General features: G+C 47.2%; 6 protein-coding genes across 6 annotated transcripts; 2 read left to right on the top strand and 4 right to left on the bottom strand.

Annotated features, from left to right (window-relative positions):
• Positions 1-34: 34 nt before the first annotated feature.
• Positions 35-1,459, bottom strand: EDB93DRAFT_521311 (uncharacterized protein). The gene is made up of 5 exons (XM_041456620.1): positions 1,279-1,459; positions 867-1,219; positions 576-814; positions 313-530; positions 35-262 (listed from the first exon to the last, which is right to left on the bottom strand). The coding sequence occupies exons 1-4, from the start codon at positions 1,355-1,357 to the stop codon at positions 341-343; spliced, it is 861 nt and encodes a 286-aa protein (XP_041306727.1). The 5' UTR covers positions 1,358-1,459; the 3' UTR covers positions 35-262; positions 313-340.
• On the bottom strand, positions 1,460-3,710 carry EDB93DRAFT_521310 (uncharacterized protein). The gene is made up of 4 exons (XM_041456619.1): positions 3,644-3,710; positions 3,269-3,594; positions 3,032-3,207; positions 1,460-2,977 (listed from the first exon to the last, which is right to left on the bottom strand). Exons 1-4 carry the CDS (start codon positions 3,673-3,675, stop codon positions 1,562-1,564), a joined length of 1,950 nt encoding a protein of 649 aa, XP_041306726.1. The 5' UTR covers positions 3,676-3,710; the 3' UTR covers positions 1,460-1,561.
• Positions 3,711-4,450: 740 nt separating this feature from the next.
• EDB93DRAFT_520345 (Piwi-domain-containing protein) lies at positions 4,451-8,752 on the bottom strand. Its single transcript, XM_041456618.1, has 25 exons — positions 8,320-8,752; positions 8,048-8,208; positions 7,922-7,998; positions 7,768-7,869; positions 7,628-7,717; positions 7,519-7,578; positions 7,217-7,469; positions 6,911-7,156; positions 6,739-6,864; positions 6,535-6,688; positions 6,480-6,485; positions 6,375-6,430; positions 6,170-6,319; positions 6,099-6,116; positions 5,976-6,043; positions 5,830-5,915; positions 5,623-5,780; positions 5,451-5,550; positions 5,321-5,399; positions 5,240-5,269; positions 5,075-5,190; positions 4,957-5,017; positions 4,823-4,902; positions 4,762-4,769; positions 4,451-4,701 (listed from the first exon to the last, which is right to left on the bottom strand). The coding sequence occupies exons 1-25, from the start codon at positions 8,447-8,449 to the stop codon at positions 4,525-4,527; spliced, it is 2,592 nt and encodes an 863-aa protein (XP_041306725.1). The 5' UTR covers positions 8,450-8,752; the 3' UTR covers positions 4,451-4,524.
• Positions 8,753-9,159: 407 nt separating this feature from the next.
• On the top strand, positions 9,160-11,310 carry EDB93DRAFT_1207647 (uncharacterized protein). Its single transcript, XM_041451004.1, has 9 exons — positions 9,160-9,301; positions 9,358-9,439; positions 9,493-9,697; positions 9,745-9,881; positions 9,950-10,082; positions 10,137-10,313; positions 10,369-10,541; positions 10,595-10,734; positions 10,785-11,310. The coding sequence occupies exons 1-9, from the start codon at positions 9,271-9,273 to the stop codon at positions 11,105-11,107; spliced, it is 1,401 nt and encodes a 466-aa protein (XP_041306724.1). The 5' UTR covers positions 9,160-9,270; the 3' UTR covers positions 11,108-11,310.
• On the top strand, positions 11,311-13,354 carry EDB93DRAFT_1152201 (uncharacterized protein). The gene is made up of 7 exons (XM_041449746.1): positions 11,311-11,727; positions 11,794-12,105; positions 12,179-12,285; positions 12,332-12,397; positions 12,449-12,525; positions 12,583-12,939; positions 13,007-13,354. Exons 1-7 carry the CDS (start codon positions 11,662-11,664, stop codon positions 13,138-13,140), a joined length of 1,119 nt encoding a protein of 372 aa, XP_041306723.1. The 5' UTR covers positions 11,311-11,661; the 3' UTR covers positions 13,141-13,354.
• On the bottom strand, positions 13,355-15,194 carry EDB93DRAFT_1152197 (uncharacterized protein). The gene is made up of 3 exons (XM_041449745.1): positions 14,235-15,194; positions 13,766-14,177; positions 13,355-13,711 (listed from the first exon to the last, which is right to left on the bottom strand). The coding sequence occupies exons 1-3, from the start codon at positions 15,079-15,081 to the stop codon at positions 13,600-13,602; spliced, it is 1,371 nt and encodes a 456-aa protein (XP_041306722.1). The 5' UTR covers positions 15,082-15,194; the 3' UTR covers positions 13,355-13,599.
• Positions 15,195-15,214: the final 20 nt, after the last annotated feature.

Genomic DNA, 15,214 nt, shown 5'->3' with positions numbered 1-15,214 from the left:
ATGGAGGCCGGTACTAGTAGGGATATTGAATCCCACTGAATGTCGTAAGCGTTGTTGTCGCTTGTGAGTTATGTTTGCTTATTATGTACATAACGACACTTTTGTTCAAAGTGAACTTCAATGTCGCCATTTACTTAGATACTTCTTACTACCAGTAGCCTGGCACTAGTATTGTGCTATCTACCATAGCTGCGTGTCGCCTCGCTCGGCAACATCAATATGGGGTGCGCCAGGAGCAGCACGTCACCTGTCTGTTTCATGACTTGCCCTCCGTATTAGGGGGTGCATATATTAGCATGATTCAAAACTCACGACCAGGAAAAATGGAACATGATGCTATTCAGACCGACGGCTTTAATCTCTCCAGAACCTTGTTTGAAGGAAAATAATCCTCCAACCTGCGAATCATTCTCTCCACGGTGTTCAAGTAGTCATTCAAATCTGAAACTAGTTCTTCCTGAGAAAATGGTGGAGGAAATTTCTCTGGAAAAGCCTGCTCGAATGCGGCGTCGGCCTGTTCTGCAGTCAAGCTTAAGACTGTTAGCGTCTGTCATGGAGACTAGGGAAAGACTTACATCATAAGCGACTGTTTTTGTTCTTGTTCGCGTTCCTCTTCCCATTGGGTGACGTCCAGTATCCACTCCTTGCATTCTTGATATGCCATCTCCATAATCTGTTTCTCACTGTCAGAAAGGCTGTGTTGAAACAATAGTTTAGACGGTATATCGTGGCCTGGAAAGCATCCTGGAAAATAGTCATTCAGATGTTCTGCGAGCATGTACGACTCCGGTGCCGTCATAAGATAGTAAACATGCTATCTGAAATGAAGCTAAAAAGAGGTCGAGCTTGAATTTTGAGAAACGCACCAATAGACACAGATTCTTAGTGACCAATATATAATGCAGCCTGTCATCTTCGTCGTTCGTAACATGATCTTGGAGTTTCTTTAGCTCTCTTTCCGTGAGTAGTGTCATGTCTGGATCAGAATTAGGTTCCTTCGCATAGTATTCCTGCCACGACAACGCAACAGCAGACGCCTCAACTGCATATTTTCGGAAAGTGTCAACCATGGCTAGGCAGTCAAGTAAATCTGGGATCTGCCCCAGAATAAAGTGGGGGCGCAGGATGTTCCGCGTCGCGTAGAAGACAAGCGCAGGCGGTGCCTGTGCATCTGCAGATGTGGGTTCATTTTCATTTTCGATAATCGACGAAACATGGTCTGCATTGGCAAATGAGGTATGAACTTTGCGCACTAGAGATAACGAAAACGAAGCATACCGTATATTGCTCGGTGGCCTTCAGCGTTATATTCAGTACACATTCCCATCGTGGTAATCATCTGATAAAAGCGTTGCATGACTCGACGGTATATAAGCTATTCAGAGGGACCAGTGACGGAAAAGGGTTTAGGTCTAGCTGCATCAAAGGTGTCGTGCATAGACAGGAATGATTTTAAAGCACTAGTACTACAGAAGACGCGTCAAATCAAATCAGGTGACTCGTGATTATAACTGTCCGGCTATTGCCGGTGCGAGGCTGGCGCAAAATGTTCCGTTGAAAACTATTCATCTTCTTCGTCCGAGTCCCAAAATAAACAAGGCCCTCCATACATATCATCGTCATCTATTTCACTGCATTGTACACCATGGGGTGAGACTCGATGTGCGAATGCGGTAGGGACGCAAGGTGACTCTGTTTGCATCTCCGACTCTGCTACTGTAAAGGCACAAAGGGGCTCGTTTGTGAATTTCGTGACATTGGCAAGGTTGGGGTGATCAGGCGGAGGTCTTTCTTTCCACTGTGAATCTTCTGGATGTTGAAGATGATGGTGACAATGATCGGAGGTTTCCCGCAAGTGTTCTTCCTCATCGTTCATCATTGTCTTGGGTTGATCTTCGCTTTTTGACTCGGCCGATCGCGGGCTTATTGTCGAATTATGTGGTGTATTCCGTATATGTGCTGATTCGTCCAAACGACGCCTGACATAGCCGACACCCTCCCGACCGCGAGTAAAAGCGATGTCGTCATTGTCGTGTTGCTCTACGACCCCAAGATTTAAGATCTTCCCAATCGTTCTCCATGGGTCCGGGTCATTCAGGATGTCCAAAGGCAATCCAGGGTCATGTATATCCGAGTCGCCAAAAGAAGAAAACCCGTGCGACAAATTGAAAGTGTGTGATTCCACAGGTTCTGTTTGAGTGGCAGCATATGAGGTCTGAAAAGGTCGACTATGTCTTGTGTTAGATATCTCGGCGAAGGATTTTGCAATCACTTCCGACGTTTGGACAGTGTGGATTATCTTCCGAGCCTTTTGAGGAGTTGCAGGAACGTATTGCGTTTCGAAGGGTGGTGAAGTCGAAAATTGCTTAACATCATTCGTGTGGCAAAGAGACTGTGATGTAATATTGCTGCACTTGATGGAGCTATTCCATCCGAAGGACTCAGGAGAATCATGCGCAACGATGGGCGTAAGGGAACCAATCGGGGAAGTGGAGGAGGATGGCGATCGTTGTAAGAAATGTTTGTGGTCGGAACTCCATTCACCATGCAATTGTGAAAAGCCTTGCGATGAGGGTGGTGACGTGTCCATGTCGAGAATGTACTCTTCTGTTCTTTGAGAATTAGAAGCGGAAGAGAACCGAAAGCTGTTTGACGGAGATGAGGCAAATCGTTGCAGGTCGTGAAGATCGTGAGTAAGTATGGATCCACGAAGGTTTCCTGTCTCAGCAGTATCCATGTCGGCATAACCTGAGTCATTGATCCAGTTTCTGTGAAGACCATCTGCCTCGATACTCCGTAGTGGACTCTCATGATTAGTGATTGTACGATGGTTCGGTGAAGAAGACCGCGACATTCGTCCACTCGAATGATCATCGTAAATTCCTGCGTCGTCGTCGTTCTTCATTGGGAACAAATGGCCAGCGCTTCCTGAAGACCGACCAGTGAGAGAGAATATGTCACTAGACGTTCCTTGAAACTAAGGATATGGTCAGTGTAGTACTCAGATGCTCACTGTTCTCTCTGATGTTACCTGAACGTTCGACTCGCCATCAGCATCGATAGGCAGGGGAATATGTTCATCGGGATCAATGCCGGGGCCTCCATCTTCCGAGTCGGTGTGGGGTGACTTTCCCTGCATTGGCAGACCAATCATTTCTGAAAGAGGGATCAATAATATGCGGTCAATTGCATCACGATAGGCCACCGCTAACACGATCAGCGCATAGTATAAGACAGGTCGACAGATATCGGGGGATATATCACATACGATCAGAAAAATCAAGCATTCGAAGTATCTTGGAAAATCGTTCGCTGCATTTTTGGGTGCCAAATGAGTTTCTGTGGGTGATCGATGTGTCGCATAATGTTTTTGTATTATGTGCAGTGGATGGCCCAGGGTGGTTGCCTTTGATTTTCGCGTCTCGTTGTGCATGAGCAAAATTGATTTGACGTAAAACAGACTTCAGGGACATCTTTTCAGGCTTTCCCCTTCCTTCCTTCGTGTTGCACAATGCAGCTGCCAACCTCTGTTGACCGAAATGTCGCTTCTGAACCCGACCTGTACTGTCTTTGGTACGCGCTCGAGCAGCATTCCTACATGATATAAGGAATTTAGGCAACATAAATTTTGGTTTTCACTAACCTTCTCCCTCCCATGTAGTTAGCGCCTGTCATCTTTCACGTTGAATATGTGGTTAGTCGAGTAAATCACGTCAGGCTGAGTCAGCAAGGGGGACCGCTGGAGACTGGAGTCTGGAATCAGATTCCCGTCGCGTAATGCGCACGTGATTTTTAGTCACATCACAGTGATGGGTTGCCAGTGGCACGGGCGATTTCTTCATTGTTCCCAATCTTCAGTCGCTGCAACCTCTACACCTTCTCGATCACTAGTTTGTAAGTTGGGATCGCTGCAGATAGGCTGACCTATCTTCACTGCTCCTCATCTCGAGTACTTGAACTTCACAGTAATACTGATCAACATGATATTAAATCAACTGCGGGATGCATGGCATTCATCATCGATGTTCGTATCTCAAAGGAGTACCGGAACCCTGCGACTAGAGTCTAGTGTCCCACCTCTCTCTCACAGTTCACCTAATGACACTTCTAATCAGCACCGACCGCTTGGGAGTGGAACTTCCCGGGTCACTTTTGTGCATATTGATATATTTTCTTCTGTGATTTCCTTCTATAGTCACCTGGTGGCACGCGTCCAGCCACCCCATGCTCGAACACGGTGTGTGAACAACATACCGAGATATTTATGTTGTGCATTTTCTTCGCAACTAATCATCATCATCTACGTGCACTTCTCCCATTATCAGAGGATCCGGACTATCATCAGCCTCTTCGTACCACAGAGCGTCCACCATTAGGTGCTTGCTTTATATCAGCAGCCATGGGATGATACTGCACTGAGCACCTAAATAGAACACCCAGCAAGAACACAGGTAGGTACATACAGTGGGGCTAATGAACACGACGCTAGTATCGACAAAACACTAAAAGTTTAAAGCTACAATCTCACGCGAAAAACATCCTGGCCAGCATGAGTGAGTGGGTTTGTGCATAGCCCGATCGCCACTGGCTAAGGTTAAATGTCTGCTTCTCACAACTACTCGAACTCGCTACAGTTGCAACATCGCTGTCCATGTACCGTAAACTGGTATCAAAGTGATACTCGGCGCGAGCGCAGACCTTCTAAAATAGTGAGACATGAAATCAGTTACAGCTCCAAAGCGTCTACAAGAATACTCGTACATCCGCATCTTTGAAGAAAATTGTTAAGAATTTACTTGATAAAAGATGCAGAAGCACGTACAATACACAGGGGCAGGTATGGAGACGGATCGAGTTGCGCTCACATACGCATGGCAAAGAGTATATGCCACCTCTTGTATGCTAAGAATGCACAAAATTTAGTCAATACTTGTGCGTTCTTTGGCTGAAACTTACGGCCTGATATCAAAATTGAAAATCTCATCCTTCAATACTATGTAGTGGGCAGGTCGGCTTGCTGGAAATGGCCAGACATATCAGTTAGTCTGAATCGCTGCACATACTGTGCACCAACTTCCAAGTAGCCCGCCGTGGGACAAAAGGTAAAAGTCCTTGGCAATCGGATTGGCGATACCTTCGCTGGCGACGAACCCAGCTTGTACATTGCCACTCTTTCGATCTCCATCTTGACTATGAGAACTACTCAATAAGGAACAAAAGCACAGGAAAGGGTGCGTACGGGTTTGTGGGGAAGAAGCGAATGTGATGTCTACGAAGCAAGTTAGTGGTCGATTCTTGCCTGTGCAAAGTGGAAGATTACCTCTTCCCCACGATGAGGTAGGTGATTAGGGGCGAAGGGTCATTTAATTTGACTTCGGCCCAAACTCTTCTCACAGCCTCTAGATAAATAAGTTTATCAATCTTCTGCAAAATCTTTGTCTCCAACGAACCTTTAATGTCTTGGAACTCCAGTTCACCGACACCTGCATATTCACCTTCAGAGAGACCGTCTCTGAAGAACATGAGTCTTCTCGGGGCTTTCCCGTTGACCTTGCCATATCGTGTAATGGCGTCCTGTAAATGACAAATTAATTGTCCCGACAACCAGAAGGCAGTGTGTACATAAACCATAGGACCAAGCTCGCCTATTCTCTCCTGTCGCGGTTGCTGTACCCTCGATGTTGCACTATACTTGACGCCGTGTCGGTCATACGAAAAGACGACACTGGCAACCGAAGGCTTGTTCTGGACACCGGGTCCAGGATGACCAACATCGGCCCCTGAAAACGGTGTCAGTGCAAATGTCGGATCATTGATGGCATTACAGACCAAAAAACATGAAATCGTCTTTGGTCAACCAATCATATGCAGGCGATGATGGGACAGAGTTAACTCCCGTTAACCGAGCGTTGATTCTGTAGACAAACAAGTCTAGATGAGTTTCATGCGAAATTATGTTTTGAAATATTACGCGCTTGATGGCGATGTTGTTGCAGTATTGATCAAGTTGTCTCCCCGAAAACTTTGCGATGTTGTCTTCCCGCTGTGCAGTACGTGTTGGAAAATAACTAACGTTCGAGATATCAAGCTGAACCCACCACACACTGAGTAGATACCTAGTTGTGAGGTCAAGTCAGCCCAAAAATTTGTAATCAATGACGATACCTACGCCAAGGGTGACATCCCCCGCTCTCTTAACATCTTGGCGGATATCAGCAGCAGATTGGGGCAGGATAACTAGTACGATCTCAGGTGGCTTGTTGTAACCACGAGGGGCTCCGGCTGAAACCAATGCCAGCGAACATGCTTCCTTGATATCCTTCGAAATTGCGCCCTTTAGTCAAACAAAAACTTCAAAAAAAAAAAGCGCATACCCGATCTACCGAGCCGACACCACTACCTCGTTTGTATGACGGCTTAGCTTTCACGCCTACAATAAATCGTGAATAACACTCTCACAAACCTGGAGGAAATCATACTCATTCCTAGAATACCACGGTGAATACCAGATTTTCAATAGCATAATCAACATACCCCGTGCAATGCAACACTGTTCAAGTGTGTCCATGAACGATTTAATAACGTTCTGATCCAGCCTTAGACTGTAATCCACGACTGCCCACGCCCTGATGATCTCGGGGGAATGAAGATGTTGCCTTGTTATGTTCCACGCTCCGTTGTTTACATCCTATGGCAAAATCTCGCTAAATTGAACAACATGCGGGAAAGGCTACTTGCCGCCGGCTGTTTTTTCCCGTAGAAAATAGTAGGTGCTTTGAGAAGTTGACCTTGTACCATGACCGGTTTCTGCGAAATTTCCATTCCCGCGTCTTGAATATAAGGTGAGGTGGCATACTCAAGCGTCTGGACGAAAATGATTAATAAATCTTAACTTCGGCTAAGGACTCACAGGAGGTTGGACTCGGTCGCATTTTTGGCCAACGATCATTTCCAACCGTTTCTCTGGCCTGAATTTGGAAAAATCAACCATCATGCTCGTCATGTTTTGCGGTAGTTTACGTGTGTACCGCTGGCCAGCGGCCACAGTGCAAAGCTCTGCCGGGATGACGGTGTTTTTTCCAGACCCACGGCTCAATTCAATGCCGATGATGTCAGGAAACGATAGACGTATGTTGTATGTTTTGTAGTAGTATTCCTGCGCAAATATCAATCATCTGCGGGATGTGACAATGAAAGCAATTGATGCAGAGCGTACTGCCACAGTTGTGGGAATGGATGAGCCATCTTCTTGCTCTTGAGTGAACGGAAATCGTCCAGCTGCTTCAACAAGACCAACAATTTTCTTCGTCACAGTTTTTTTTGGCAACTTTATTTCGACAAGGACATTCCGGAAAAATTGGCTGAGAATATTCCACTCTTTGCTATGCTTTTTGAAGCTGAGGGCCCGTGTATTCCCTCGAGTGTTCAAAACTTCCAGAGCAATATCCACAAACGGCCCTGGTTTATACCTAATAGGAAACGCAATGAGAAGAAATAGAAGTGATTTCTATGACGCACATTGCGGCTGCGCTGATGTCGACATTCACGAGAACTCTGCCGATTGCTGGTCTGACACTCCTACGCGCTAACGTGAGGCACAATCAATAGGTTCTGTAACACGACGCACTGAAAGAATCCACGAAACAGCTGAAGACCTCCGCGAAGATCTTTTGAGCCGCCGCTGGTAAAGTACGCTCTTCCATTATTCGGGTACTTACTACAGAGAAAGTTTTAGTGATACTATTGGTTGCGTAATGTATGGCTTACAGATTTGGAGCCTGACGAATGATGAATTGAAGCAGATTAAGTGCAACGGAGACCTTTGGCGTCTGATCGCTGATTTTTCCGGTGAGAAACTTTTTGAGATCGCTGCAGCACACATGTCATGAGGTGTGCTTAAACTGGAACTGAAAATGCGTACTCGAATGTCACTGTCTCGCCCGCGACGCGAGCTACCTTGACTGTAACTCGACCTTTGCCGGGAACAACAAGCGTGTACTGTAGCCGATATCAGGATAAAAATACTAAACCATAATCGGGTGCATACGTTTCCCGAAGTGCCATCGGGAAGATCCAGCGGCGCGGCAGAGTATAAAATGCTCTTTCCATCAAACAGACACAGACGAAAGACCCTGGGTGCTTCATGGTTTTGGAGTCTTTCGACTATTCTATGTCTCCATCGCACACTTTCCACATCAGGTGTCATGACTGAAGAAGATTCATTTGAATAGAGTTGCTACTGGCACGGAGACGCACGCACCGACTGTACGAATTTATTCAGGACGAGGACGACACCCAGTCAGCCAGATATGTACTCACCATCGTATTGCTCGTACGCTTTGACTGGTATTTGTGTTACGTCGAAGGCATTTGCGTAGGCAGTCATAGGTCTACGTTGACCCAACGGCACAGTAGACGCCGAAGCCATCTGGGAAGATATGACTGTCATATGGTTGCTGAAGGACGTAGTCCAAGAAACGAAGATGACAGGGTTTATAAAGATACAATGGTCCGTGCTGTTTGAAACAGAAATATGGAGAGATAGTGCGAGTGGGCGATGGCAAGAAGACAATCATGCACTATGATTCGCCTAGCTACAATAGTCGTACAAAATCCGACCGACTCGGATAAAGTCCTCGTGAACAAAAGAATTGGAATTTCTCCCAAGCTCGTGTTCAAGAAGACGAAGATCGCAGCTCGGCGGCCTCGAGGTGGTTAGAAGAGAAACAACGAGTAGTAGATATCAAGGAAAAGGAGGCATTTTCCCAAAATCCTACTTTAAACTCGAACCACGTGTAGATTCGTCGTGTTTGGACTTGACACGTTGTTTTTAGCGACAGCCGAACCGATCTTGACATCGCTTGACATCAGAGTGTGCGTCGTCCGGCATCTTTGACGCTTTGGACCATGATGGAGGCAACAACACTGGCAGAGATGGATGAGCAAGATATCGGTTTACTTCATCCTTCTCGATCAGGGTCCTACACAGGATCAACTGAAACCATTGCCTCAAGGCTACCATCAAGGCAGCCTTCTCCAACCGAATCACATATTTCGATCCATGGTATCGGATTATTTCAAGATCCTTCGAGTTCCCTCAAGTCGCCCTCACTGTCCAACGTTCAGGATACGCATTTTGGACTTCGCCTGGTTGGGCAAAAGACCGTGACACGCTCTAGGACTCTTCCTCATCTGGCAAAATCTGATACAGCGTTACATTTAAGTTCAGAGCTCACTGGATTTGAGTTCGAGCGAGATAAGGCGCTGCGAATGTCCCAATGGGTCTTGGCTTTCGCCATAGGTCAGTGCCACGTAACGTGCTTGAACCGTATCTTACACGTCATCCATGCATTACAGTCAATTTTGATCTGGATGTCGGTCCTGTCGTTTGCGGGGTATATCCACCCTTGTATTTGGCCCCCGCAGAGAAAGAGAACATGTAATAATTCACCGTCCCCATCTTTTTGATTGGGTGTTGAAATACATTTCAAGTGCTTTTTCATCCTTCCCAGATTCCCTACAATTCGAACAAGGCTCAGAAGTACATTCTTTTCGCATTCAGGATCTCGGCGCATCGCAAAAACGTATCGTTCTAGATCATGGGAATAATAGACCAGAGAGCATTGATGGATACCTTTATGGATATTCGCATTTTTCCCAGAGAAGAGACAACACCTCGAAGCGAGGATACCAGCAGGTGAATCGATATTCACGGGTCGAACCACTTTGCTAACATTAACCCAGACTTCTCTCGTTCTTCTCTCGCACCTACAGTACCCTGCACTCTTTACTACCCTAATTGCGAAACTTGGGCCTTTTTTCCTAACCCATGGTGTACCTATGCTTGAAACAGCATGTCACAATATTTCCCAATGGTACGTGTGCCGTTCGGGCTTATGTCACATTTCAATCTAATCAATTAAATCTTATCTGCCAAAGAAAGGTGCAGCCCATCGCCGGGTTTGACTATTGAGTTAGGATTTCTAGGCTCAGTTCTTCATGTCGAGTTGCCCATGAATGCAAACATTCAGCAATTGACAGAGACCGCATCTTTTCATGAGAAATTTGATCCCACTTTGCATGTAACTGAGGTCTCACTCGCCCTTGATCTCCTGTGGCTGACTGGACCATATCAGCTATTGTCCTCTATAGCTCCACTTGACCCGCCTCCAATATCCATATTCGAAGCCTCCTTGTCGCATTTATGGTCAATATGGGAGTGTCTGATGCTTTGCGAGCCGATCTTGGTATTCGGATCTTCTCCCGCAGCCACGAGTCAAGCAGTTTGGTGGCTCAGGGATCTGTTACGTCCTGTACATTGTTTGGTTTCCATCTGCTGAATCGATGACTGATCTATTTCATTTTCAGATACCTCTTGCGAACGATTTTCGTCCTTACTTTACCATTCATGACAAGGATCACGCCCTTCTGGTCAATAAACTCCCACCTAAATCTGGCCTTATCTTGGGTGTGACCAACCCATTCTTCCAGAAGTCATGCGCCCATTGGCCTCACGTCTTGAGCGTAGGGCTGAAAGCAAGGTGCGTCTGAGGTTGCTTGGTTCTCGACTCTTCATTGCTCAAATTTGCTACAGTCCGCGCCGCCAGGTGAATGCGACCATTATGGCAGGGCCGCCGCTCGGATGGTGTACAAGAACTCATCGTCGATACATTTCCAAAGACCGCCAATTATTGAAGGCTATCGAGAAAGCTTGTCATGCAAGCGTCGAAGACAGTCCGTGTCCCAAATTATGATTGGTATTGTAACTTACTCGCCGTTCGTAGGGATCCAAGCATCTCTGGACATAAGAAGCCACTTAAGTTCGCGCACCAACACCATGCTGGTTCCTCTGAACAGATACCTCAATACTCTGATACCCTCTCCAACAGAACGTACCACTGTTTCGGGTTGTCAACGCCTAAAGCCCTTCAGCACAGTCGGCTTTTTCTCTTCGCTTAAGGCGAATGGCTCCCCTCTGCCATTCAAGTCCGCGACTAAGCGAAGGGAATTTTACGAAAGGTGGTTGAAAACGCCAGCATTTGGGTTGTGGTTAGCGCAACAAGAGGAAGTAGTGCATAGAACACTGCAGGATAAATGGGCTGGCTGATGTGGCGATTGATTCCTACCAAGCCAGCATCAGTAAGATTATAAACTAGCTACCTTAAATCTACATGTTCCGCGAAATGATCGTCACGATCAATCTTCAAGTCAGCGGCAACGAGAAGGTTAGGCGCCACGGATCGCAAACAGAACCAAACAAAATGTTACCGCTATAGAACATGACGGATTTGGTGAAGTTCCCCGAACATTCTCTTGCTCTTACTCTTCCACGTCGCTGTCGCGCAACTCTCCTTGCGTTCTCCTTACGTTCCACTGGTTTTTTCTCTGTTCTTATTGTGCCTTGCTCTACGTCCTGTATTTCGCTCAGCTGTCGAGCGCGTAATCATTGTCACTGTATCCATACCTATCATGTAAGAGCTCCTCCACTTGTTTGTATAGCTGACGTGGGTAGCACGAGCAGACGGCTTCATAATATGCCTTGTGGAAGTTTTGCCTCGTTATCATCTGTGTTACTCTCATGTCCGTTGGTACTCAAATCCTGTCATTTTACTTTTTCTAGTGCAAAAGACTTTCTATTCTTCTGCTTGAGTCAGCGAAAAAATGCCTGAGGAAGATTATGATATCTATGGCGAATACGAAGCTTATGCTATCGGCAGAGCCAACCAGGTGGGCATATGATATGCATCTACTTGGTTGAGCAGCTAGTTGGACTGACTGTATGGGCGCTTAAAGGGTATTGACGGTCAGGAATTTGACGCAAAAGAAGAACCGGTGGAGACTATAACAACTGTAGTCGAACCCTCAACAGGTGAGAAACGACCTCGGAGTGACGAGGAGGAGGAAGCAAAACTGTCACCTGCCCATCACTCGCCTCCAGCTCCTCACTCTCAGCCAATCCAGCAAGCTCAGGTTAAAACCGAAGGTGTCTCGCATGGCATGAACGGTAACTACAACACCGTTGTGCAAAACGGTAGTCATATGGGAAGTGGGACAGATCCATCAATGATGGGCTATGATGCACTGTATATTGGCGATTTGCAATGGGTCCGTTTGTCCTGTCGTTTAGAATCCTGTGTATATCTTTCTAAGCCTGTCTTCGTGTTTTATTCTCCTACAGTGGACAACAGATGAGGACCTGCGTCAAGTCGCTCTTAATCTTGGCGTGTCCATCGATCATCGTGACATTACCTTTTCTGAGCACAAGGTGAACGGCAAGAGTAAAGGGTAAGTAACTTCCTGGCCAAATTGAGGTGGTGCTCAGTCACATCAGTATCGCCTACGTGGAGTTCAGTAGTTTTGAAGACGCCAACGCGATCAAAACGTGGTTCGACAATAAGTATGTGAGGTTTGAGGCTTTGATGGAATGCAAGGCTGACCTTACACTCAGTGACTTTCAAAATAGACGTGCTACAGCAACTCTGACAAGCTCGTCACAAGGCAATCCATTCCGTACACTCCCAAAAGGTTTGTTGATCGCCTGGTGCTTGTGACTGCAGCTTTGACTAATCCATCCGGCTTCAGAACCACCTCCTCGAGATGCCCGAAGCAACCAGCAAGGAACCCCCATATCCACATCAGGGACAAGCATGGGCCGCGGCTCGACGGGAAATTTCCGCGGTAATGCTTCTAACCAGATAGGGGGAGGCATGATGAGTGCACAAGGTCGCGGGGGTGGTGGTATGACGAACAACATGATGCGCGGCGGCATGCCCACAATGATGGGTAACATAGGTATGGGCATGGGTGGTATGAACATGATGGGAATGGGGAACATGGGCATGGGCATGGGCGGCTTCGGCGGGCGCGGTAGCATGGTTCCCCAGGGACCCAGAGGAGGTGTTATGATGGTGGGCGGGCGTGGAGGCATGGGAGGAATGGGTATGGGCTTCTAACGGTCTCATGCATGTGGATTGTTGTTCTTACTTGCACTTGATGTATGCTATAGGTATGGGAATGATGGGAGGACGCGGCGGCTTCGGCATGCAAGGTCACTTCAACCCAGCATTCATGCAAGGCCAGCAAGGCGGTCAGTTTGGTGGCGGCTCAGATAGGAAGCGATTCCGAGCGGACGACAATTGATAGTGCATGAAGACCCCTGCAATTCAAAACACCCGTGGATCAACGTATCTAACTATTTATTTATTCCTATTCTCCGCTCCTTCGTATCATGCGCTCAGCGTTTTAACTTGTTGATATTTACTCTCCCTTTCTGTTGACATTGCTGATGTTGAACAATAACCTACCCTTGTAATCCTCATACGTACATCGCCCATTCTCCGTCGCGCATTGGTTGGTAGTGAGCAAAGGAATATTGCATTGCACGAAAAAGCATGAGCATGACTCGAGTGACTGCGAATACATGGTGTAACATATAAACAAAATTGCACTGGCTGATAGAACATGAATGATGGCGATGTGTGTGGTATGAGTATATCCCATCTAAAACATCAAGAAAAACAATGGGATAGGTTCCACTATCCATGAGGGTATGAAATGTCCATAAAATATAGCATGCTTATGTTAGAAAAACTCCTCGCCTTATCCTCGCCTCTCCTTCATTTCCCTTTCCCTCTTCTTGCGGCGCTTTTCTTCCTCGTGACGCTTCTCCTGCTCAAGGGCTGCTTCATCCTCTTTTCTGGCGAGACGCGCACTAAAAGTATTCATGTCAACATGTGTGCTCCCAGATGTATGCGTGATCACTGACCTTCTGAGCTCTTCCCTCTCAAGAACGCCGGCACCGACTTCCATGTCCTCATCGTCGCTATACACATCCTGTTCAACATATTTAGAGCGGTCTTTGCCAAATAGTTTCCAAATTTCGTTGCTGTAAGATTCCACTTCAGTTGAGACAGGGCGCCTCTTTGGAGGAGGGGGGGATAGTGAGGGGGACGGGGACCGGGGTCGTTTTTTAGTGGGCCCAGCGGTGCGTGTTGCAGATGAAGGCTTAGAAGCCTGCGACTTCATTGAAGGAGTGAAGATTGAGGTCGGTTTAGATTTCACCTCTGTCTTTGATGACTGTGAGCTATCTGTGCCTTTAGATTGCGAGGTCTTTGAAAATGACAACATAGCAGATTTCGAAGTAGTTGATGTCTTGGACGTGCCAGAGTTAACTGATCCTACAAATTTGATGATGAAATAATGATGAGACGGGATTCTGCCATCAAAACACTCACTGGACACTGAGGGGCCTGGGGAGCTGGAGTTGGAAGACGCTCTAGATGGTGCAGCCGTAGATACCTGGGTACTGATCTTTCCTGTGTCCTTCTTCCCTTTGCCGAACCAGTCATTAAACTCTTTAGCATCGTCACCGTCCAATGTGGCGGTTTTCGCCTTGGCTCTGTCTTGCAAAATCTCGTCTATGGTCCGCGTGTCTCGCTTGTGGACATTAAGCTTAGTCAACGTATTAGGAAGTGCAGAAAGGCGAGCTTTGACAGACTGTGAGCTGTTACAGCTGTCGGAGGTTGGTGCTGACGTGGTGTCAATAGCCCCTCCTGGAAGTCGCCTGCCAGCTTTGTGATAGCCGGAGGATGAGGCGGCCCGCTTGAATGCATAACCCCTGCGCATTTCAGATTCGACCCTGCGCCGCCGTTTCTCCTCCCTAGTGAGAGCCATTGCTGGAGAGCCGGAACAGGAGCCATCCTCCTCATCTGACGGTAATCTGCGCCTGGGGACGGACTCCTTCGATATTCCGCTGGACGATGGCCACTTAGGGCCAGACTTGGCCCTCTTAGGACCGTAAAGCAACGCATTGCGTTGCTCCTCCTCTCGCCTTGCTTGCTCCTCCTCAATGCGTCTCCTTTCTGTTTCTCTCTTAAGCTCCAGCTCTCGCTGTTTCTTCTCGTCCTCAAATCTCTTCTGTCGAAGCTTCGCTGCTTCTTCTCGCTCCTTTCTGTCGAATTCCTCCCGCTTTTTCAGTTGGAGCTCCTCGTTGCGCTGGCGCTGTAGTAATGCAATTTGGACGGCGCTTTGAGATTCCTTGGTTTGCGAGGCGCTAAGCGCCATCAGAGCTGCGAATGACATTGTTGACAGTCAGGCCCCGTCCTAAGAATAATGGAAGCTAGCAGAAACCAGGATGAAGAGAGGGCGTGCGCTCAGCGATGATGGGAGGTCCGAACGGTGGCCGTGGCTTAAGTATGTGCCACTATGTGGCGTG

This window comes from Suillus bovinus, assembly GCF_016758785.1.
Source record: "Suillus bovinus strain UH-Sbo-P2 chromosome Unknown EDB93scaffold_36, whole genome shotgun sequence".
Classification (NCBI taxonomy): Eukaryota; Fungi; Basidiomycota; class Agaricomycetes; order Boletales; family Suillaceae; genus Suillus; species Suillus bovinus.
Note: the sequence above shows the minus strand (reverse complement) of the source record. Positions and strands in the feature narration are given on the sequence as shown.